General features: G+C 49.0%; 1 protein-coding gene across 3 annotated transcripts; it reads left to right on the top strand.

Moving 5' to 3' along the window:
- The first annotated feature begins 70 nt into the window (after positions 1 to 70).
- TRUB2 (TruB pseudouridine synthase family member 2) lies at positions 71 to 11,183 on the top strand. 3 transcript variants are annotated; one of them, XM_043469711.1, is made up of 8 exons: positions 73 to 236; positions 565 to 696; positions 4,094 to 4,168; positions 5,316 to 5,377; positions 6,697 to 6,778; positions 8,593 to 8,665; positions 9,511 to 9,647; positions 10,454 to 11,183. In XM_043469711.1, exons 1-8 carry the CDS (start codon positions 128 to 130, stop codon positions 10,777 to 10,779), a joined length of 996 nt encoding a protein of 331 aa, XP_043325646.1. In that variant the 5' UTR covers positions 73 to 127; the 3' UTR covers positions 10,780 to 11,183. The 3 variants fall into 3 exon arrangements, with proteins under 3 accessions (XP_043325648.1, XP_043325647.1, XP_043325646.1); XM_043469713.1 differs by lacking the exon at positions 565 to 696 and having other exon boundaries at positions 71 to 236; XM_043469712.1 differs by lacking the exon at positions 4,094 to 4,168 and having other exon boundaries at positions 72 to 236.
- The last annotated feature ends 11,085 nt before the right edge of the window (positions 11,184 to 22,268 follow it).

Raw genomic sequence — 22,268 nt, 5'->3', positions numbered from 1 at the left:
AAAGAACCTCTTCCGGCCGTGAAACATGGCGGCGGCCATTGGTAGTACAATTATGGGGGGCGGGACCATACAGCACTTCCGCCCGAGTTCCGCTGTTCGGCGAACTGGGGCCGCGCGGGCTTCAGGCATGGGGTCAGCAGGCCTGGCTCGGCTGCAGGGGCTCTTCGCCGTCTACAAGCCCCCAGGGCTAAAATGGAACCATCTACGGGATACTGTGGAGCTGCAGCTTCTGAAAGGTGAGTGCCTCGAGCCAGACCTAGGATCCCGCTCCCGTTCCCCAGGAGTCCATCTCAGCTTCTGATCCTTGTTGCAAAATAAGATCGTGTGACCCAGTCGTCTGGGCAGAGCGATTTCCTTGTCTGTTCGGTTCACAGTACCTCGCTTTCTCCCGTGTTCAAATGGGTATACAGATTCAGTACTGCCCGTGGTCATAAGTAATTAATAAGTGGTAAAGTCAAGATTTGAACCCAAGTCTGTTTCTTAACTTTTGCTCTTCTCTGCACCGTGGGCTTTCAAGCTGTCTTCTACAACAGAATCGATGAAATGTTCTTTACGTGTATTCAGGTCTAAATGCTGGGAAGCCTCCTGCCCCTAAACAGCGTGTTCGCTTCCTGTTGGGCCCCGTGGAAGGCAGCGAAGAGAAGGAGCTGACCTTCACAGCCACCCGTGTGCCCACACTCATCGACCATCCCCTGGGTAATGCGCATTCAGGAAAGGGGCTGGGTGTCGCTTCCCCGGGAAATCCCTGCCCAAAGTCCGTGTGTCCCAACCAGACTCCTCTTGTCCCAGACCAATGTAGGACCACAGTGGCAATGAAGTGTTTGACCAGAGATTGGCAGAATTTCCTGGAAAGGACCAGATAGTCAATATTTTAGGCTTTTCTGTCATTGTAGTGCAGAAGCAGCTGTAGACAGTGTGTAATGAGCCTGGCTGTGTTCCAGTGACACTTTACCTGTGGATTTGTTGTTGTTCAGTCACTAAGTTGTGTTCTCTAAGTTGTGTTTGATTCTTTTGGGACCTTGTGGATTGTAGCCTGCCAGGATTTCCCAGGCAAGAATCCTGGAATGCGTTGCCATTTCCTTCTCAAGGAGATTGAACCCACATCTCCTGCATTGAGCCACCAGGGAAACCAGGCATCACCGACTGAGTGGACTTGAGTTTGAGTAAACTCCAGGAGTTGGCGATGGACAGGGAGGCCTGGCATGCTGGAGTCCATGGGGTTGCAAAGAGTCGGACACGACTGAGCGACTGAACTGACTGTGGAGGCCCCTTACTTGTGGATACTGACATTTGAATTTCATGTATTTATCATATATCATGAAATAATATTATTTTCATTTTTTTAAAACCACTTAGTAACATAAGAATCATTTTAACTGTGGGCCATAAAAAAGCAAAACTTAAGGATTTGACCTGTGGACTGTAGTTTGCTGACCCCTTTATTATTCTGGGATTCCAGGTAAAAATTGAGACCCTCAGGTAGAAGTCCTAAGGACAGAATTTGGAGCTCCTGTGAAAGAGTGACTTAAAAATTTTTTTTTTATTTTATTGAGGTATAATTGATTTACAGTATTGTGTTAATTTCTGCTGTACAGCAAAGTGATTCAGTTATATGTAAGTATACATTCTATTTCACATTCTTTAACATTATGGTTTATCACAGGATATTGAATATAGTTTCCTATGCTATACAGTAGGACCTGGTTGTTTATCGTTTCTACATATATGTGTGTGTGTGTATGTGCTCAATCACCCACTTGTGTCCGACTCTTTGCAACCCTGTGGACTGTAGCCAGGCTTCTCTGTCCATGGAATTTTCCAGGCAAGAATACTGGACTGGACTGCCATTTCCTTCTCCAGGGAGTCTTCCGGGCCCAGGGATCAAATGTGAATCTCTTGTGTCTCCTGCATTAGCAGGTGGATTCTTTCCCACTGTGCCACCTGGGAAGCCCATTCTATATAAAATAGTTTGCATCTGCTTCCCAAACTCCCAATTCATCCTTCCCCTACTTCCCTTCCCCTTTGACAACCACAAATCTGTTGTCTGTGTCTGTGAAGAGTGACATTTTATAGTTGACGAAGCTAAACAACAGTGAAACTAGTTTTGATAATGAGCCCCCATCATTAGATATAATTAAAATATATGTTTGGGAGGCTATGGGAAGGCTAAGGAGCTTAGAGGCCAGGAACCTCTAAAACCCCTTGGACAGAAATATTCAGTGAGTCTACAGTATTCAGTTCAGTTGCTCAGTCATGTCCAACTCTTTGCGACCCCATGGACTGCAGCAGGTCAGGCTTCTCTGTCCATCACCAACTCCCAGAGCTTGCTTAAACTCATGTCCATCCAGTCGGTGATGCCATCCAACCATCTCATCCTCTGTCATCCCCTTCTGCCTTTAATCTTACCCAGCATCAGGGTCTTTTCCAGTGAGTCAGTCCTTTGCATCAGATAGCCAAAGTATTGAAGTTTCAGCTTCAGCATCAGTCCTTCTAATGAATATTTAGGGTTGATTTCCTTTAGGATTGACTGGTTTGATCTCCTTGCAGTCCAAAGGACTCTCAAGAGTCTTCTGCAACACCACAGTTCAAAAGCATCAATCTTTGGCACTCAGCTTTCTTTAAAGTCCAACTCTCCCATCCATACATGACTACTGGAAAAACCATAGCTTTGACTAGACGGGCATTTGTCGGCAAAGTAATGTCTCAGCTTTTTAATATTCTGCCTAGGTTGGTCATAGCTTTTCTTCCAAGGAGCAAGCATATTTTAATTTCATGGCTGCAGTCACCATCTGCAGTGATTTTGGAGCCCAAGAAAATAAAAGTCTCTCACTTTTTCCATTGTTTCCCCATCTATTTGCCATGAAGTGATGGGACTGGATGCCATGATCTTAGTGTTCTGAATGTTGAGTTTTAAGCCAACTTTTTCACTCTCCTCTTTCACTTTCATCAAGAGGCTGTTTAGTTCTTCTCCGCTTTCTGCCATGAAGGTGGTGTCATCTGCATATCTGAGGTTATTGATATTTCTCCTGGCAGTCTTGATTCCAGCTTGTGATTCATCCAGCCCGGCATTTCACATGATGTACTCTGCATATAAGTTAAATAAGCAGGGTGACAAGATACAGCCTTAATGTACTTCTTTCCCAATTTGGAACCAGTCTGTTGTTTCATGTCCAGTTGAACTGTTGCTTCTTGACCTGCATACAGATTTCTCAGGAGGCTGGTAAGGTGATCTGGTATTCCCATATCTTTAAGAATTTTCCACCATTTCCAAAACCCCTTGGACAGAAATATTCAGTGAGTCTACAGTATAACAACAGCAATAGCAAGTATGATGTGTTGAGGGCCTACTCTGTACTAGGTACTGTGTTAAGCTTTTCCCAAGTACCATCTCACTGAATCCTTTGAAGTGGGTCCTAGTACCATTTCACAAATGAGAAGATGGAAGTTCAGTGTTGGAAATGTTAAATCATGTAGCCTGGATTCAGTAGGCTCTTAACTACCCCATACTGTTGCCCTAGGTTCCTCTTGATCTTCAGAAATGTAAAAGCTGCTAGCTCATTCCTGCATTCATTCTTTGTTTCTTTTTTAAACCTCTTTCTTGAGGTATAATTGATTTACAAAAACCTGTATATACTTAATGTATATCAGTTTGATGAGTCATTCATTCTTTTGGGAAATGGATTATTTCCTGAGCAGTCAGTGAGTTCTGGGCTCTGTGAACACACAGACCCAGGAGCTCACAGCCTCCATTTTCTCACTGGGAGACTGTCCAGAACCCACCTTCCACAGGAGCTGGACAGGGAACTCCCCAATATTGATTTCCAGTGTTCTGCCCAGTGCACTCAAAACCTTTCATTGAGGGAATGGTGACAGGCAGACTTAACAGGCCTCTTGGGTTGCCTTTTCTCTGGGCCCCGGAAACTGAAGAAATGGTTTGGAACCCCAGGTTCCTTGATGGGGAACCTGAAAGTCCAGCTTGATGCTGCTTTGGGCTCCATGAGGCAACATTCTAGGAATGAGATTGCCATGCAGCCCAAAGCCATCCTGGAGGCTGGGTTCATCGAGCATAAAGACCTCATTTGTTTCTTTCCAGTTCGTGGACTTGCATTCACCAGCCTGAAGGTTGGCGTGGGACACCGACTGGATTCCCAGGCATCTGGGGTGCTTGGTAGGTGGTGTGGTGAGCCTGGGGTGCAGTGACAGAGGCCTGGGGAGCTCTGAGGAGCCCAGCCCACTTCTCACCTGACTGCCACTTCCCACTCCTGCCTTCCTCCCCTGATCCCTCCCAAGTCTGATCTCTAGAAAGATGACTGGTGGAAAGAGGGATGTCCTAATCGCCCACCCTTATCAAGTGACTCCTGCCTGTGACATGTGGTTTGAAACCCTTTGTACACATGTACTCACCATAACAACGTTGTTTGGTAGATCCTGTGTGATTTTAGGAAAAAAAGTAAGCCTCGAGGAGCACAGATGATTTGTCTTGGGTTAAGTATCGAGTGATAGTCCTTGGACCAGAGAGGAAAAGCCTCTTGCTTGTGTGGGGTAGCCAAGCGCCTGACCCTGGCCCCGCTGGCAGAGCTCTAGATGTCGCTGGGCACACAAAGCCCTGAGTCATGAGCCATCTGTGTCCCCCGGGTCAGGCGGTGGCCACGTCCTCCACGCACAATAGTCACAGCAGCTTGTCCTGCTTCTTGGGACACAGGCGGGCGGACGTGATCTCATGCGCCCCTCCCGGTATACCCTCTCCAGGAGTGAATGGAGGGTCATTCTTTCCTTCAGCCAGAGAGAAAACAGACCCCGGGAAAGGCAGGGAGTGGCCACAATGCCCCCGTTTATTGGGCCTGTCCTTTGTGCCGACCGCTTCCTTCCCGCTCATTGCCTCGGTCATCACAACACCCACAGGGATCAGGCAGTAATTTTATCCCCATTTTACTGATGTGGAGCCTGAGACCCCAGGAGGTTAAAGGGCGTGCTGAGAGCCATCCCCAGATGGGAGTGTAGGTCTGTGTGACTGGGCTGGTGGTCTGTTACTTTTGAGTGTCAGGATCCGCAGGGAGCTTGCTAAGGATCCTAGCCCCCCACCCTCACCCCCACTTTGAGTCATAGTCAGGATATGTGGCTGGGACCCGGAAATCTGCCTTTTCGTACACGTGCCCAGGGGCTTCCTTGCTCCCAGTAGAAGATGCTCTCCTTGCCCCCCTGGCTGCCACATCCATCAGCAGTGGGAGTGTTCTGCTGGAGGGGGTGGGAGTTGGAGAGCCCAGGGGAACCGGAAGGGGGAGCTGGGTGTAAGATCAGGCTGGGGTACCTTTCAGTGCTCGGCGTGGGACACGGACGCGGGCTCCTCACTGACATGTACAACGCTCACCTCACCAAGGTACCGGGGCTGGGGACCGCCTGCTTATCCCTCCGCCCTTTCCCTGGGGGTCACTGGTAGGATTCTGAAGCGGAGAGGATTCCAGGAGGAATACCTAGAACATCAGATGGCATTTTGGGGAGGGGCGGGTCTGTGCTAGGGGAAACTGTAACAACAGCATCATCGTGACAGCTGGCGTTGTCCCATGCTGACTGCTCTTTGCCAGAGCCATATGTGCACCATGTGTGGACTCCCTTGTGGATGCCTTACAGCATCCTGGTGAGATGGGATCTACTGTTAACCCATTTTACCGATGAAAGAATGAGGCCCCAAAGAGGAGATGGCACTTGTTCTGGCTCACACAGCCTTTATTTCTTAAATTTTTTTGGCCACACCCCTGGGCTTGCAGGATCTTAGTTCCGCAACCAGGGATTGAACCCTTGGCCCCAGTGGTGAAAGCGCAGAGTCCTACCCATTGGACTGCCAGGGAATTCCCTCACATGGCCTTTAAGGAGGCAGAGCTGGGATTTGAACCTGGGTCTCTCTGACCCCAGAGCCTGATCTTGACACCACTGCACTCTCTGCAGTGCTGAGAAGTGGATACCACCATCTGGGCCTCAGGGAGCTTGCATCCCTGCTGGGCTGTGGGGCCTGGCTTCATGAGCGTGTGCAGAGATGCCACATTAGGAGACCCAGGGTGTTTGTGGTTAAGAGCAGAGACTGTGGAGCCAAGTGGCTTCACTTTAAGACTCCAGCTTGTAGCACTCTTGTAGCCATCTCTGTGTCCTAGGCCCGATTACTTAACATCTGTGTGCATCCATTTCCTCATCTTTGAAACGGGAGTGAAGATAGCACCTCCTCCGTAGGCTTACTGTGAAGATGAGATTAGTGGCAGTGTGTAACGGGCTCAGCACAGCCGCTAGCACGTGGTGGATGCTCAGTCGGTGTCACCGTTGTCATCCTCTGTCATTGTTGTTGCTCTTATCTGAGGCAGAGGCAGGTAGCTGCACTGATCATATTTGGAGGGAAAAGAGAAGCCGACAGTTTGCTGGGAGGGGCCCGGGAGGCTCCAGCGCGGGTTGGATGGAAGTGGAGAGGCGTGGAGGCCGGGGTGGTCGCAGGGTGGCTCTGGGTGCCCTGTGCAGACTGCCGATGCTGCTTGCTGTCACAGGAAAGTCCGGTGCCCTCCCCAGGGGCAGCCGGGCAGGGGCCGAGCGCCCGAGCTCCCTGAGCGCCCCCCACCCCCAGCCTCCGTCTAGCACCGGGGGGGTCTGAGCTGCTGGACACACCTCCTTCCTCTGTGCAAGGCTTAGACCATACCTTCCCTCCCTGTCCTCCAGGATTACACCGTGCGCGGCGTCCTGGGCAAAGCCACAGACGACTTCTGTGAGGACGGGCGGCTGGTGGAGAAGACGACATACGGTGAGAACCCAGGGGAGTCCCGGGGGGCAGGAGGAGTGGGTGCGCCCGCCCTTCACCCCAACGTGGGCCACGAGGGTCCCTCAAACACTCTCAGACACACCAGGGAGGGCTGCCTCCTGGGGGCGGGGACACGTGACTCTGTCTCCTGAGAATGCCCTGTCCTCCCCAGGCTTTCTCACCTGGCTTAAATGTCACCTCCCCAGGGAAGCTTCTCCAGCCCCCAGGCTTGGACCAGGTGTACTGTCAGAGAAGTCATCAGCTGACAATCGTTGGTTTCAATGTCTCTCCCACCAGCATGTCACCCATGAGAGCAGGGATGGTATAGTTCCGCTCCTGTGTTCCCACACAGCACTGGACCTGGGATGTGGGAAGCACTGGATGGATCCATGGATGGGTGGTGGATGGATTATGGATGGGTGATGGATGGATGGGTGGTGGATGGATTGATGGATGGGTGGTGGATGGATGGATGGATAGATGGGTAGATGGATGGGTGGCTTGTTCTTCACTTCTTACTCTCCCCATGTTCTAAACTGTCCTGTAGAATCTGTCGCATTTGCTTGTTTGACATGTTTCTGAGCACCAACATGCGCCAGCCATTGTGGGGGGCACATATGGTGAATCAGGTGGGGTCACCAGTCTCAGTGAGTGATCTCACAGTCTAGCAAGGAGAGCAGACACACCGCTACGCCTTCCGGAGAAGAATAAAAACACGGCAGAGCAATGCTATGTATTTGCACTTGTAGGTGTGTGTCAACTACCAACAAAATGTTCCGAAGATAGCTACCAGGTTGACACTTTAGGGGGAACAGAAGCTGGAATTTGGAGGAGGGGAGGTGTTTGTTGGTATTGGTCTGAATTTCTGGAAGAAGATTCTTAAGTCATTAAAAACTATTGTAAACACCCAGAAAAATTAAGTGCTGGGAAAGAGAAGCAGGTAGAGAATGTCAGGAGCCAGGAGGAGGAAGCTGCTGGCTTCCAGATAAGACAACAGCATGAATGAAACCAGACAGAAGGGATGAGAGGCCCACGCCCTTCCCAGCTGGCCAACCTTTAGTCCCTACACCTGCTCCCAGAGCTCTGGCCAGTGGAGTCAAAAGTTGGCGCCTGTCCCAGCTGGCCCACAGGCTTGGCCTCCCTGCGGGTTTGAGCATCCCCAGGCTTTGCTGCTTCCTGCCCCAGAATCCCTCGATGGGACCAGTATGCAGAGCCGCTCCCACTTCTTGCCATCCCACTTCTGCGTTTGGACAGGTGGCACCCTCCCTCCAGGGATCCCTGGCATGAAAAACCTCGGACTGGGGCTCAGGGGGCCTGGCTTAGAAGAGCAGGCAAGTCATATCATACCTTGAGTCTCATTTCCAGAAGAAAGTGGGATTTTTTTTCTTTTTGGTTGGATGGTTTTTTTGGGGTGATGGAGTGTGGGTTTTTTTTTTTGCCAAGCCACGTGGCATGCGGGGTCTTAGCTCCCTGACCAGGGATCAAACCCATGCCCCCTGCATTGGGAGAGCAGAATCTTAATGACTAGATCAATCAGGGAAGTCCCAGGAACAAAGTGTTCTTAACCTGGAGTCTGTGCATCCCTTGAATTTGTCCTCTAGACGTTGAATTCATGTGTGTATTTCTGACAAGAGTGGTCCAGAGCTTTCATAAGATTCTCAAAGGACTTTCAACCCCTCTACGTGGGAACCCTGGGACCTAAGGATGCTGTGGGACCCCCTCTCGGGTCCAAGGACGGGGCTGGTTTGTGGGAAGGAAATTTCTAGTTTGCTGTCTCAGTGGGCACCTGTGTGCTGACCATTCCCTGGCTTTTCCAGACCACGTGACCAGAGAGAAGTTGGATCGCATCCTGGCTGTGATCCAGGGTTCCCATCAGAAGGCTCTGGTGACGTAAGAGAGGCCTGGCCCACACCTCCCTGCAAGCGGGACCTCAAGGAAGCACTGGGTGGTTGTTCAGTGGCTAAGTCATGTCCAACTCTTTATGACCCCATGGACGACAGCACGCCAGGCTGTCCTTCACCATCTCCCAGAGTTTGCTCAAACTCATGTCCATTGAGTCAGTGATGCCATCCAACCATCTCATCCTCTGTTGTCCCCTTCTCCTGCTTTCAGTCTTTCCCAGCATCAGAGTCTTTTCCAGTGAGTTGACTCTTGGCATCAGGTGGCCAAAGTATTGGAGCTTCAGCTTCAGCATCAGTCCTCCCAATGAATATTCAGGGTTGATTTCCTTTAGGAAGTGCTGGGGGGCAGGGAGCATTGAGGGGAGGAAGTGCCCGAAGGGTAAGAAGTTAACCATAGGGCTCTTGTAGTCTGCCTGCCCTGGGGCAGAGTCCATGGATCTTTCTTTCTGAGCCTAAAACCAGACACAAGCACCCACTCCTTTCAGGGCATGCAGAAATGTTTCCTTGTACCAGGGCATGGGCCAGCCCCTTGAGAGACCAAGGGGAACAAGAGACCCTGGCTGGCCTCCTAGGGAACATATGAGCTAACAGAAAAGACAGCCAGGGGACCACAGCGTCTCAGCACAGAGTCAGGCGGAAGTAGTCAGTGCAGTTGCGACTGAAGAGGGGCAGAGCCTGCGGTTCAGGATTGGAGGGGACAGGAAGAGGCTGCTGCAAAGGTGGCTAGAGGGGCTGAGAAGGTGGGAAGCGAATGAAGAGCTTCAGGAAAGGCATGAGTGGGGCAGGGCTGGGCTAGGCAGTCAGCTGCCTGCTCTGGCCCCTCCTGATCCCCAGGTACTCCAACCTCGACCTACAGACCCAGGAGGCCTACGAGATGGCCGTGAGCGGCGTGATCCGGCCCATGAACAAGTCCCCGATGCTGATCACCGGCATCCGATGCCTCCAGTTTGCACCTCCGGAATTCCTCTTAGGTAAGTTGCTCCAGGAAGTTGGAGCAGCGCCACGGGGCTCCTGAGTTCATGTAGTCACTGTGGGAGACCCTTGCGGAGGCCAGCATGTGTGAGCACTGATCTCAACTGGTCAAGACAGCAGGGGCCCGCTTCCTTCCCAGCCTCAGGCTGGACTTGGCTGATCACACGGCTCACAGAGCAGATAGATGTCTCCTGCCAAGTGCCCCTTTGAAGCCAGACCTTAACAAACAGAGGTTATATGTAGTGGCTCCTCTCCAGAGCCGTCCAGTGTCTCAGGTCATTGTAGGGCATCAGACACCACTTTCCACTCCTCCCTGATCCCACCCAGCTCAGCACCCGCTCCATCATCACTTCTTTCCTTATTTATTGTGTTAACAAGAGCTCCTTTCTTGAGTGCTGACCAAGACTCTCCCGATGCTAAGTGTGTTACAGAAATGATTCCTCGCAACCACCTTTTTTTTTCTTGGCTTCACCATGTTGCTTGCCAGATCTTAGTTAACTGACCTGGGATCGAATCCGTGCCCCCTGCAGTGGAAGCATGGTGTCCTAACCACTGGACCACGAGGAAAGTCCCAATCTGGGGGTTCCTCTGAAAAGGCAGATTCTGATTCAGCAAGTCTGGATAGGGCCTGAGACTCTGCCTGTCTTAAGAGACTTTCAGGGCCAGTCCTGGGCTACACTTAAGAGGAGGAAGGGATCTGGCTAAGGTTATTACACAGCCAGGAGGGCTCCCGGGGTGTGGATCTACGTCAGTGACACCGGAGGCTGTGCTCCTGACCACCACCTTTGCTGTGTGTCCCTGGCAGAGGTGCAGTGCATGCATGAGACGCAGAAGCAGCTGCGAAGGCTGGTGCATGAAATCGGCCTGGAGCTGAAGAGCACCGCTGTCTGTACCCAGGTGCGGCGGACACGAGACGGCTTCTTCACCCTGGATGACGCCCTCCTGAGGACCCAGTGGGACCTAGCAAGCATCCAGGATGCCATCCAAGCTGCAGCACCCCGGGTGGTGGCAGAGCTGGAGAAGAGCTTAAGGCCTTGGCTGGGCATCCAGGAGCCCCCTGGTCCAGGCCAGCCCTGGGACTCCGAGAGGCCACGCTTCGCCTTGGGGCCAGAGAGCCATGTGGGGCACTGACAGGCCAGCAGCTGGTGGAACAGTGGATGTCTAAAAATAAGAGCTGGTGGAACAGTGGGTGTCTAAAAATAAGAATTGTTCATGGCTGGAACTGCTGACTGCAGAACTTGAGAGCAGGAGGGGCTTTTTTGCACTTGACAGAAAACCCTGAAGCTGTAAAAGAAACCATTAACAGGGAGCTCCCTAGTCAGGGAATGAAGATCCTGCAAGCCGTGTGGTGTTGGCAAAGAAAAAAAAAAGATCAACAGACTTGGCCCAGTTAAAAACTTCTGTACAGAGGAAAAGACGCTAAATGAATGACAGATTGATAAAAAATAGTTGTTATAAGTTTAAGCAATAATATTTGTAATATATAAAGAGTTCTTATAAAACAGTAAGAAAAATATGACAAGAAAGTTGATCAAGTGACGTGAGTTGTGTGTTTGTATAGTAAAAGCAATCCAGAAGGCTAGTAAACCTGAAATGATGTTCAGCCTCTCTAATGATGAAAGACATTCAGATGAAAATGAGATGAGTTTTCCTTGCCTTTCAAATAAATTAAGAAAAAGATAACATCCATTATCGGGGAGGATGTGAGAAGATGGGCAATTTATACACTCGGTGCCAAGTTCAGTCATGTCTGACTCTTTGTGACCCCATGGACTGTAGCCCGCCAGGCTCCTCTGTCCATGGGATTCTCCAGTCAGGAAAACGAGTGGGTTGTCATTTCCTTCTCCAGGGGATCTTCCCAAGCCAGGGATCGAACTAGCGTCTCCTGTGCTGGCAGGCAGATTCTTTACCACCAGAGCCATCTGGGAATACGCTTGCTAGGAATACACAGCTGTGTAACCTTTTAGGAGTAATTCGGTGGTATGTATCAGCATTTAAAATACTCCTGCCCTGGGACTTCCCTGGTGATGTAGTGGTTAAGAATCCGCCTACCAGTGCGTGGGACGTGGATTTGATCCCTGCTCTGTGAACTAGGATACCACATGCCCTTGGGTAACTAAGCCCCACAATGACTGGTTCCTAGAGCTTGTGCTCCATAACAAGAGAGGGATCAAACTTGGGCCCCCTCTATTCGGAGTGCAGAGTCTTATCCACTGGACTGCCAGGGAATTCTGGAAGGAAATCATTCTGAAAAGAATGAAAACAAGGTCGTATTCTGTGGTCCCAGGGATTAGGACTTTGACACGTGAATTTTTCGGGGACATGACTTGACTCATAACAGGTGGTTAGACACTCACCTGGGCTGGTCCAGTGCTTCTCAGAGCCCTGCTGTCCTATAACCAGAAAACTCCCCCTAAGGTCAGTGGAGGCCCCTTCTTCCCCTCCACTACCCCTGTTACCACCGCAGCAGGGGCTGACTGCGGCACGTGTTATGCTGTGGTTAATAAACATTACCCCAGAACTTCTCCGTGGGAGCGCTGGGAACCAGGGCTGCTCAAAACGTTCCTTGCTGTCAGCCCAGGGAAGCAGCGAGGGCGCAGGGCCCCAGAGGCTCTAAGAGTGGCTCCCTGGGCATGGACTATAGCTGATCCCTCCAGGGCCTCTCCAAGCAGTTCCTCTTCCATGGTCCAAATAGGAATTTAAGTCTTGATTGCCTATGTATAAGAAGTGTATCTGGGGACTTCCCTGGTGGTCCAGTGGCTAAGATTCCACACTCCCAATGGAGGGGGTCTGGGTTTGATCCCTAGTCAGGGAACTAGATCCCACATTCCACAACTAAAAGTTGGCATGCTGCAGCTAAAAGTTCCCCTATGCTGTAATTAAGACCTGGTGCAGCCAAGTAAAAAATAATTATTACTTAAAGCAATGGAGACAGTGACAGACTTTATATTCTTGGGCTCCAAAATCAGTGCACATAGTGACTGCAGCCATGAAATTAAAAGACGCTTGCTCCTTGAAAGAAAAGCTATGACCAACCCAGACAGCATATTAAAAGGCAGAGACTGGAGAAGGAAATGGCAACCCACCCCAGTATTCTTGCCTGGAAAAGTCCATGGACAGAGGAGCCTGGCGGGCTGAAGTCCATGGGATTACATGACTGAGCATGTGTGCGCGAGGCGGGAGGGAGATGGGTTGGTGGCAACAAAGTGGTAGAACTAAAAAAAAAAAGCAGAGACATTACTTTGCCAGCAAAGGTCCGTCTAGTCAAAGCTGTGGTTTTTCCAGTAGTCAGGTATGGATGTGAGAGTTGGACTATAAAGAAAGCTGAGTGCTGAAGAATTTATGCTTTTGAACTGTGGTGTTGAAGAAGACTCTTGAGAGTCCCTTGAACTGCAAGGATATAAAACCAGTCAGTCCTAAAGGAAACCAGTCCTGAATATTCATTGGAAGGACTGATGCTGAAGCTGAAACTCCAATACTTTGGCCACCTGATGCAAAGAGCTGAGTCATTGGAAAAGACCCTGATGCTGGGAAAGATTGAAGTCGGGAGGAGAAGGGGACGACAGAGGATGAGATGGTTGGATGGCATGACTGACTCGATGGATGTGAGTTTGAGCAAGCTCTGGGAGTTGGTGATGGACAGTGAAGCCTCGCGTGCTACAGTTCATGGGGTTGCAAAGAGTCGGACACGACTGAGCGACTGAACTGAAGTGATTATTTTCTGGTTGTGCTGAGTCTTCATTGATATGCACAGGCTTTCTTCAGTTGCACTGAGCTGGGGCTACTCTTCATTGCGGTGCACCAGGTTCTCATTGCAGTGGCTTCTCTAGTTGTGGAATACAGGCTCTAAGTGCATAGGCTTTAGTAGTTGTGGCTCTCAGGACTTAGAGCTTGGGGGCTTCATTAGTTGCGGTACAGAGGCTTAGTGCTCCGTGGCATGTGGAATCCTCCTGGACCAGGGATCGAACCTGTGTACTCTGCAGTGGCAGGCAGATTCTTCACCACTGGACCACCAGGGAAGTCCAGAGTATAGTAATCCCTGTTTTACAGATGAGGAAACTGAGGCATGAAGGGGGCAAATGACAGGCCAAAGGACACCTGACAAGGGAGCCCCGAGCCCGAGACCACATCTTTGCTGTTCGGAGTCAGCATTACTGACCGCTGCACTGTCCTGCCTCTTCTTGAGCTATTGCTGCTTTTGTGGGGTCGTTTTCTAACCAAGTCCCAGGCCAGGCACATAATAGGTGCTTAGGAAATATTCGTTTAAGGAACTGAGTACCTGGGCTTCCCTGGTGGCTCAGTGGTAAAGAACCTGCCTGCCAGTGCAGGAGTCATGGGTTCGATCCCTGGCCTGGGAGGATCCCATATGCTTCAGAGCAACTAAGCCCATGCGCCACAATTACTGACCCCACACGCTGCAGCTACTGAAGCCTGGGTGCCCTAGGGCCTGTCCTCCATAGTAAGAGAAGCCACCTCAATAAGAAGCCTGACCAGAGACTAGCACCTACTAGCTGTAACTAGAGAAAAGCCTGTGCAACCATGAAGACCCAGCACAGCCAAAGGGACAAAAAGGAACTGAGTATCTATTGTGATACTGTCATGTAAAAGGAAGTATGTTTTTGGGTCTTCCTCCGCAGCTCCCAGCCAGAGCTCCTAAAACCCTTGTCATTTCCTAAGTGACAAAGGTGAAAAGAACATCTTGAATATTTTTTGTTGTGTGTTTTATGCCCAGTTCCTGAAAGAGCTGCAGAAGGTGAAAGTGGCAAGCATCTTTTCTTACTCATAACAGGCCCCTTTCGGAACTTCCCTAGTGGATCAGCTGGTAAAGAATCCACCTGCAATGTAGGAGACCTGAGTTCGATCCCTGGGTTGGGAAGATCTCCTGGAAAAGGGAAAGGCTACCCACTCCAGAATTCTGGCCTGGAGAATTCCATGGACTGTATAGTCCATGGGGTCGCAAAGAGCCAGACAGGACTGAGTGACTTTCACTTTCCAGTGGTTAAGACTCTGCGCTTCCAGTGCAAGGGACTCTGGTTCGATCCCTGGTCCAAGAACTAAGAATCCCACTTGCCTTGGGACAACTAAGTCTATGCACCACAACTAGAGAGAAGCCTGCAGGCCACAACAAAGAGCCAGAGAACTAAGGCCCGACACAGCCAAATAAATAAAAAGAAGCCCCTTTCAGTCACACCTGCCTACTTAACAGAAGCTCCATAAAAAACCTAAAGGATGGGGTCCTGAGAGCTGAGTTAGCCAACACATCTGGGTGCTGGGGAAGGGGTGCAGCCGGCGAGGCCTTGGAAACCCAGCACCCTCCCACGTGGCTTGCTTGCCCTGTGGACCGCCACCATTTGGTCCTTCCTGAGTTGTATCTTCTGTAATAAACTAGCGAACATAAGTGTTTTTCTGAGATGTGTGAGCTATTTGAGCAAACTTTCAAACTTAAGGAGGGGGTCATGAGAACTCCTGGCTTCTAGCCAGTCAGTCAGCAGTGCATGTAGGGGACAACCTAGGACGTGTGGTCAGTGTCCGAAGTGGGGGCAGTCTCATGGGACTGCGCCCTTGACCTGCATGGTGTGGGTGAATTCCAGTCAGTGTCAGAACTGAGTTAAATTGTAAGTCACCCAGTCCTGTCCATTAGGAATTACGAATTGCTTGGTATGGAAAAGCCTCCACATTTGGTGTCAGAAGTACTGTGTACAGAAAGGAAACAAGAATTTTTACTTGTATATGTGCTCAGTATATACATATTACCTGAATAAATAACCAAAGTGGTTACTTTTGTATTTCCTTTGGCTGTGCAACATGAGGGACCTTAGTTCCCCAACCAGGGATAGAACCCATGCCCCCTGCCTTGGGAGCACAAAGTCTTAACCACTAGACTGCCAGGGAAGTCCCTCAAGTGATTAATTTTTTAACAAATTGGAATTACAATATACACAGTTATCACAATTGGCTTCTTTTATCCAACAGTAGAGTGTGGCCCTTTCTGGGCCTTCCCTATTCTGGGGTAAAGACCCCACCTGCCAATGCAGGAGACACGGGTTCAATGCCTGGGTTGGGAAGATCCCCTAGAGAAGGAAATGGCAACCCACTCCAGTATTCTTGCCTGGAGAATCCCGTGGACAGAGGAGCCTGGCGGGCTGCAGTCTATGTTGTTGTTTAGTTGCTCAATCCAGACACAACTGAGTGATTAAGCAATGACAACATGGCCCTCTCCCTATCTGTCCATCAGGTATGAGTGTTCCTTCCTCCAGACCCCAGTGGGGTGCCTAGAGACAGAGGGCTCTCTTAGAGGAAAGCCCTGACCTCTTCCCTCCTCTTGGGCTGTGCCTTCCCATTGTACAAATTGTGACTCCAGGATGTGGCAACTTTCCCAGAGGCCTGGGTTTCAGCCAGTTTGGCGCCAGTGCTCAGTTGCTAAGTTGTATCTGACTCTTTGCGACTCCATGGATTGTAGCCCACCAGGCTCCTCTGTCCGTGGGATTCTCCAGGCAAGAATCCTGCAAAGGGTTACCATCTCCTCCAGGGATCTTCCTAACGCCAGGATTGAACCCTTGTCTCCTGCTTGGCAAGCAGATTCTTTACCACTGCACCAGCTGGTCTGTCAGTTTATTCAACATTCACTCAATAAATAGTTCATTAGATGCCTACATAGTATTGGCCAGATGCTGGTATAGGCACCAGGAGTATATCAGTAAAGAAGATAGCCTAAATACTATGTGGGGAAAGGGAAGTTGGTGACATTAACTAGGGCTCTCTGAGAAGTCTTTTGAATAAAATGCTGAAGAGGGTGAGCCACTGAGTCAGGAAATGATCTGGAAGTTGTTGTTCAGTCATTAAGTCATGTCTGACTCTTTGTGACCCCATGGAATGCAGCATGCCAGGCCTCCCTGTCCTTCACTATCTTCTGGAGCTTGCTCAACCTTATGTTCAATGAGTCGGTGATGCCATCCTACCATCTCATCCTCTGTTGCCCCCTTCTCCTGCCCTCAATCTTTCCCAGCATCAGGGTCTTTCCCAATGAGTCGGCTCATCACATCAGGTGGCCAAAGTATTGGAGCTTCAGCTTCAGCATCAGTCCTTCCAATAAACATTCAGGGTTGATTTTCTTTAGGCTTGACTGGTTTGATCTCCTTGCAGTCCAAGGGACTCTCAAGAGTCTTCTCCAACACCAGAGTTCAAAAGCATAAATTCTTTAGCACTCAGCCTTTTTTATGGTCCAATTCTCACATCTTTACATGACTACTGGAAAAACCATAGTTTTGACTATATGGACCTTTGTCAGCAAAGTGATGTTTCTGCTTTTTAATATACTGTCTAGGTTTTTCATAACTTTTTTTCCAAGGAGCAAACGTCTTTTATTTCTGTGGCTGCATTTACCATCCTCAGTGATTTCAAAACTCAAGAAAAGAAAATCTGCCACTGTTCCCACTTTTTCCCCATCTATTTGCCATGAAGTGATGGGACTGGATGTCATGATCTTTGTTTTTTGAATGTTGAGTTTTAAGCCAGCTTTTTCACTCTCATCTTTCACCCTCATCAGCCAAGAAAACAACGAGTGCACTTCAAATGGTGTCTGATACATTCAGGGCCCACAGTGGCCCAGGTGGAGACGAAGTGCCCACTGATAGCTTGACTGCCTGTCAATAAGAATCCTTCACACCCAAGGTGAATGTTCCAGTATTCCACATTCTCAGAAACTGGGGCCTTGGACCCTTTGTATCAGAATTTCCCTTGAGTCAGAAACTGCTGCAGGGGCCAGGATGGAAGATCTGAACCTGGCTTCCATGTGACTTATTTAACCTCATAGGGATAAGAGTCAGCATGACTAGTGTTGGTTCCTTCAAAGAGGCCCCAGCGCTGGGGGCATTTCTTCTGGCATTTACACCAGTGACTTCTACAGATGGTAAGAACTAGCTGGCCACTCTGTTCTTCTTAATGGTTGGACTGATACCATCACTATAATTTGTTTCCAGGGCGCAGTGCACAGCCCAGGGCCTGGGTAGGTTTGGCAGACAGTAGACCAGTGAACCTGAAGGGACAATGATGATATCACTTCCTAGGGGCTTCTGGTGTGCTGGGCTCTGTGCTAAGACCCTTACAGGGACTGTCTCACGTAGTATGGAAGTTACTATGATTACGTCCACTTCACAGGTGAGGAAAGCTGCTAGGGAGGGAGTGACCTCCCGTCCAGCTGAGCATCTGTCTCTCAGTAGGTCCCTGCCGCCCCCACCCCCATTTCTGAGCAGATAGTTACTCAAGACATCAGTTTAGCCTGCATGCCTCCTGCAGCTCTGCATTGTATTCCATGCAGATGGAAATGAAAAGAAAGCCGAAGTAGCGATACTTTTATCAGACAAAATAGACTTTAAAATAAAGACTGTTACAAGAGACAAAGGACACCACATAATGATCAAGGGATCGATCCCAGAAGAAGATATAATGACTGTAAATAAATATGCACCTAACAGAGGAGCACCTGAGTACATAAGGCAATAGAAGGATTTGGCGGGCAGAGAGAACCTGGAGTCATGGCCAAAATATTCAGTCAATGTGTAGCCCCAGTCTGCCAGGAAAACTACCCCAAGTCCCTTGTTTTCCTTAGTTGGTGTCTCTAACCTTAGAGTACTTAACAACGATTGTTAAATTGTACCAAGTATGTAAGCAACACGGGATTTGGGAATTGGGCTTTCAATTTTACATTATGTGATTGAGTTTCTTATTTCAAGAAATAGACCGTTTTGAAAACAAAGTGCCAAATCGTCCTTACTGTGCTCAGAGTGGGCTCTCAAGAACATCAGCGTCACTGACAAACCCGCTGGCCTCCACACTGGCCAGTCGCCAGTTGAGGTAATGGGAACTAGGGTGCAATGGAGGGGAGGGGGTGCAGCCCTAGACCTTGGTGGTGGAGGGGCCTGGGTGTGAACCCCGACTTGCCTGGTTTACTGACTGGGTGATTTGACCTCTGTGACACCTGCTACGGCATAGATGAACCATAAAGACATTATGCTAATGATGGATATCAATATATTCGTTGTATTGTAAGTGAAAGAAACCCATCACAAGAAGACAAATACTGTTTGATTCCATTTCTGAGTTACTTAAAGCAGACATTCAAAGGGCCAGAAGATAGAATGGTGGCTGCCAGGGGCTGGGAAGTGGGGAGTTCATGTTTCATGTGTACAGAATTTCAGTTTTGCAAGATAGAACTATAGAGAGGGGCTTCCCAGGTGGTCCAGTGGCTAAGACTCTATGCTCCCCATGCAGGGGGCCTGGGTTCAATCCCTGGTCAGGGAACTAGATCTCACATGTTGAAATGAGAAATCAATCCTGTGTGCTGCAACTAAGATCTGGTGCAGTCAAATAAATTAAAAAAAATTTTTTTTAAGTTATAGAGATAGTTCCTGGTTTGATCCTGGGTTTTGGCACCAACACACACACACACACACACACACACACACACACACACACACACACAACAGCAACAAAAACAAACTATAGAGCTAGAAAGTGGTAGTATTTGCACAATGTAAACGTATTGGGTTGCATTGGGTTTCCATAATGGAAAAACCTGAACAAACTTTTTGGCCAGCCCAATACTTAATGCCACTCAATTGTACACTTAATGATGGTTAAAATGGTTAATTTTATAAGTACTTTATGTATATTTTACCCCCCAGTTTTCATTCCAATCCCAAAAGGGCAATGCCAAAGAACATTCAAACTACCACACAATTGCAATCATTTCACATGCTAGCAAGGCAATGCTCAAAATCCTTCAAGCTGGGCTTCAACAGTATGTGAATGGAGAACTTCCAGGTGTACGAGCTAGATTTAGGAAAGGCAAAGGAACCAGAGATCAAACTGCCAGCATCCGCTGGATCATAGTAAAGGCAAGAGACTTTTGCTTATCCAGAAAAACATCTACTACTGCTTCATTGAGTATGCTAAACCCTTTGACTGAGTATTAGTAGTGAAAGTTGCTCAGTCGTGTCTGACACTTTGTGACCCCATGGACTATACAGCCCATGGAATTCTCCAGGCCAGAATACTGGAATGGGTAGCCTTTCCCTTCTCCAGGGGAGGCTCACAACAAACTGTGGAGAATTCTTAAAGAGATGGGAATACCAGACCACCTTACCAGCCTCCTGAGAAACCTGTATGCAGGTCAAGAAGCAATAGTTAGAACCAGACATGGAACAACAGACTGGTTCAAAATTGGGAAAAGAGTACATCAAGTTTATATACTGTGACACTGGTTATTTAACTTATATGTAGAGTACATCATGCGAAATGCCTGGCTGGATGAATCACAAGCTGGAATCAAGATTGCCAGGAGAAATATAAAAAACCTCAGATATGCATATGATTCTATCCAAATGGCAGAAAGCAAAGAGGAACTAAAGAGCTGCTTGATGAAGAGGAGAGTGAAAAACCTGGCTTAAAACTCCACATTCAAAAAACTAAGATCATGGCATCCAGTCCCATCACTTCATGGCCAATAGATGGGGGAAAAATGAAAACAGTGGCAGATTTTATTTTCTTGGGTTCCAAAATCACTGTGGACAGTGAATTCATATTCATTCCATGTTACTTGTTGAATGAATGAACATCAATATCCAGATAACTGCAGTTCTCAAGATACTAGTTTTTTTACATTTCCCAGCTCACTCCCCCTGCCCCCCACTATTGTACCAAGAATGTTAGCTCATTAAGGCCCCACTTTGAGCTACAAGGACCTTACTTTCCCAGAGGAGCCAGGAACATGCCTAGCACACACAAATGTATCATTATAACAATGAGCTAACATTTGCCTATTTCATTACGGTCATTAAACCAGCTTTTATATCTGTGATCACTTGTGAAGTGGCCACAGCAGGTATTATTTTACCTACTTTATAGATGTAGAAACTGAGGCCTGGGGTGTTCAGCCACTGGCCCAACCTCCCACATCTGTCTATACATGACATGGCTGCTAAGCATTAGCTCTGTTTGGCCACAGAATAAAAACAAATAAAACCCCATTTCCATCACTGTATCATCATCTGATTTCCTCTGCAATATCCTGTCAGATACCCTGGCTGATCCCCCCCACTTTGAGCACTTCAGCAGGAGGCATGGGACTCATCTGGAGGTGGGCTGGATAAGCAGAGGGACCGATATTAGTCACTTTAAGAAGTTCCCCTCTGGGTGAAACTTGGCTCACCATGCAGTGAGGGTAGTGGAGGTTGACTAAGAGAGGCAAGCATCAGGTGGGCGGTCAGGTGTGATGGATGGGGTGATGGGCTATCCCAGGGCCTTCTAGCCTCCTCAGGGGTCTGCAAAGCAGCCCATGATCAAATTGACCCCCGTTGCCCAGCTTTCTTTTTGCTGACCCCAACCCTATCAGTACTTCCTGATCCCCTAGAAAATCAGAAGCCAGAAGAGCCCTAAGATGGCAAAATAGGCCAGCAAGTTCCTCCCAGGTAAACCAGCTGGGCAGGTCTGCTGGTGCCAGGGTGAAGGGTGGAGCCGCAGGTCAGCTCCAGCCCAGGAGCAGAGCTAACTAATGTTGGGCCTATGAGGGCCTATGAGAAGCCTTTGGGGAGAAGCCAGATACAATCTCACTTGGTTTTGATCCAGGGCTGGCTCTTAGGGTCCAGTGGCTCTCTAAATGAGTTGCAAGATGGCCAGTTTAGAGGTAGCATTTGATTGGACGTCATTGCTAGTGGTTAGAAGCAACTTGTCAACTATCCAGGAACACTCACCGGGGAGATCAGATATCAAAAACACTTGGGGAGCTTGTTAAAAAAAAGGAATACAGCCCTGTTCCAGGCCTGCCAAAGTGCAATCCCCAAGGAGGGTTTAGAGACTCAAATCTTTTTCTTTAAAATCCCTCTCAGGTAATTGTGACACTCAGAGGTTTGGAAATTATTGTTGTTGTTCAGTCGCTAAGTTGTGTCCCACTACTCGCGACCCCATGGACTGCAGCACACCAGGCCTCGCTGTCCCTCACCACCTCCCAGAATTAGCCCAAGTTCACGTCCATTGAACTGGTGATGCTATCCAACCATCTCATCCTGTGTTGCCCGCTTCTGCCTTCAATCATACCCAGCATCAAGGTCTTTTCCAATGAGTTGGCCGTTTACATCAGGTGGCCAAACTACTGGAGCTTCAACTTTAGTATCAGTCCTTCCAATGAGCATTCAGGGTTGATTTCCTTTAGGATTGACTGGTTTGGGGCTTCCCTGGTGGCTTAGCAGTAAAGAATCTGTCTGCCAATGCAGGAGACAGGAGTTCAATCCCTGAGACAGGAAGATCTCACATGCCATGGAGCAACTAAGTCTGTGTGCCACAACTGTTGAGCTTGTGCCCTAGAGCCGAAGAAGTGCAACTATTGAGCCCATGTGCCGCAACTACTGAAGTCTGCGCGCTCTAGAACTTGTGCTTTGCGACAAGAGAAGCAACTGCAATAAGAAGCCTGTGCACCGCAGTGAGAGAGTAGCCCCCGCTTACCGCAACCAAAGAAGAGCTGGCATAGTAACGATGACCCAGCACAGCCAAAAATAACAAATAAATAATTAAGGGGAAAAAAAGAAGATTGACTGGTTGGATCTCCTGTTCAAGGGACTCTCTTA

The sequence above is a fragment of the Cervus canadensis genome, chromosome 5 (genome assembly GCF_019320065.1).
Source record: "Cervus canadensis isolate Bull #8, Minnesota chromosome 5, ASM1932006v1, whole genome shotgun sequence".
Taxonomy (NCBI): domain Eukaryota; kingdom Metazoa; phylum Chordata; class Mammalia; order Artiodactyla; family Cervidae; genus Cervus; species Cervus canadensis.
This window is presented reverse-complemented; position numbering and strand designations above follow the sequence as displayed.

Bases quoted from the DNA above. Each gene is read 5' to 3' on its own strand.
- TRUB2 (XM_043469711.1), top strand. From the start codon at position 128: ATGGGGTCAGCAGGCCTGGCTCGGCTGCAGGGGCTCTTCGCCGTCTAC. The intron at 697-4,093 runs GTAATGCGCATT...GTTTCTTTCCAG, and splicing joins ACTCATCGACCATCCCCTGG to TTCGTGGACTTGCATTCACC. The intron at 8,666-9,510 runs GTAAGAGAGGCC...CCTGATCCCCAG, and splicing joins CATCAGAAGGCTCTGGTGAC to GTACTCCAACCTCGACCTAC.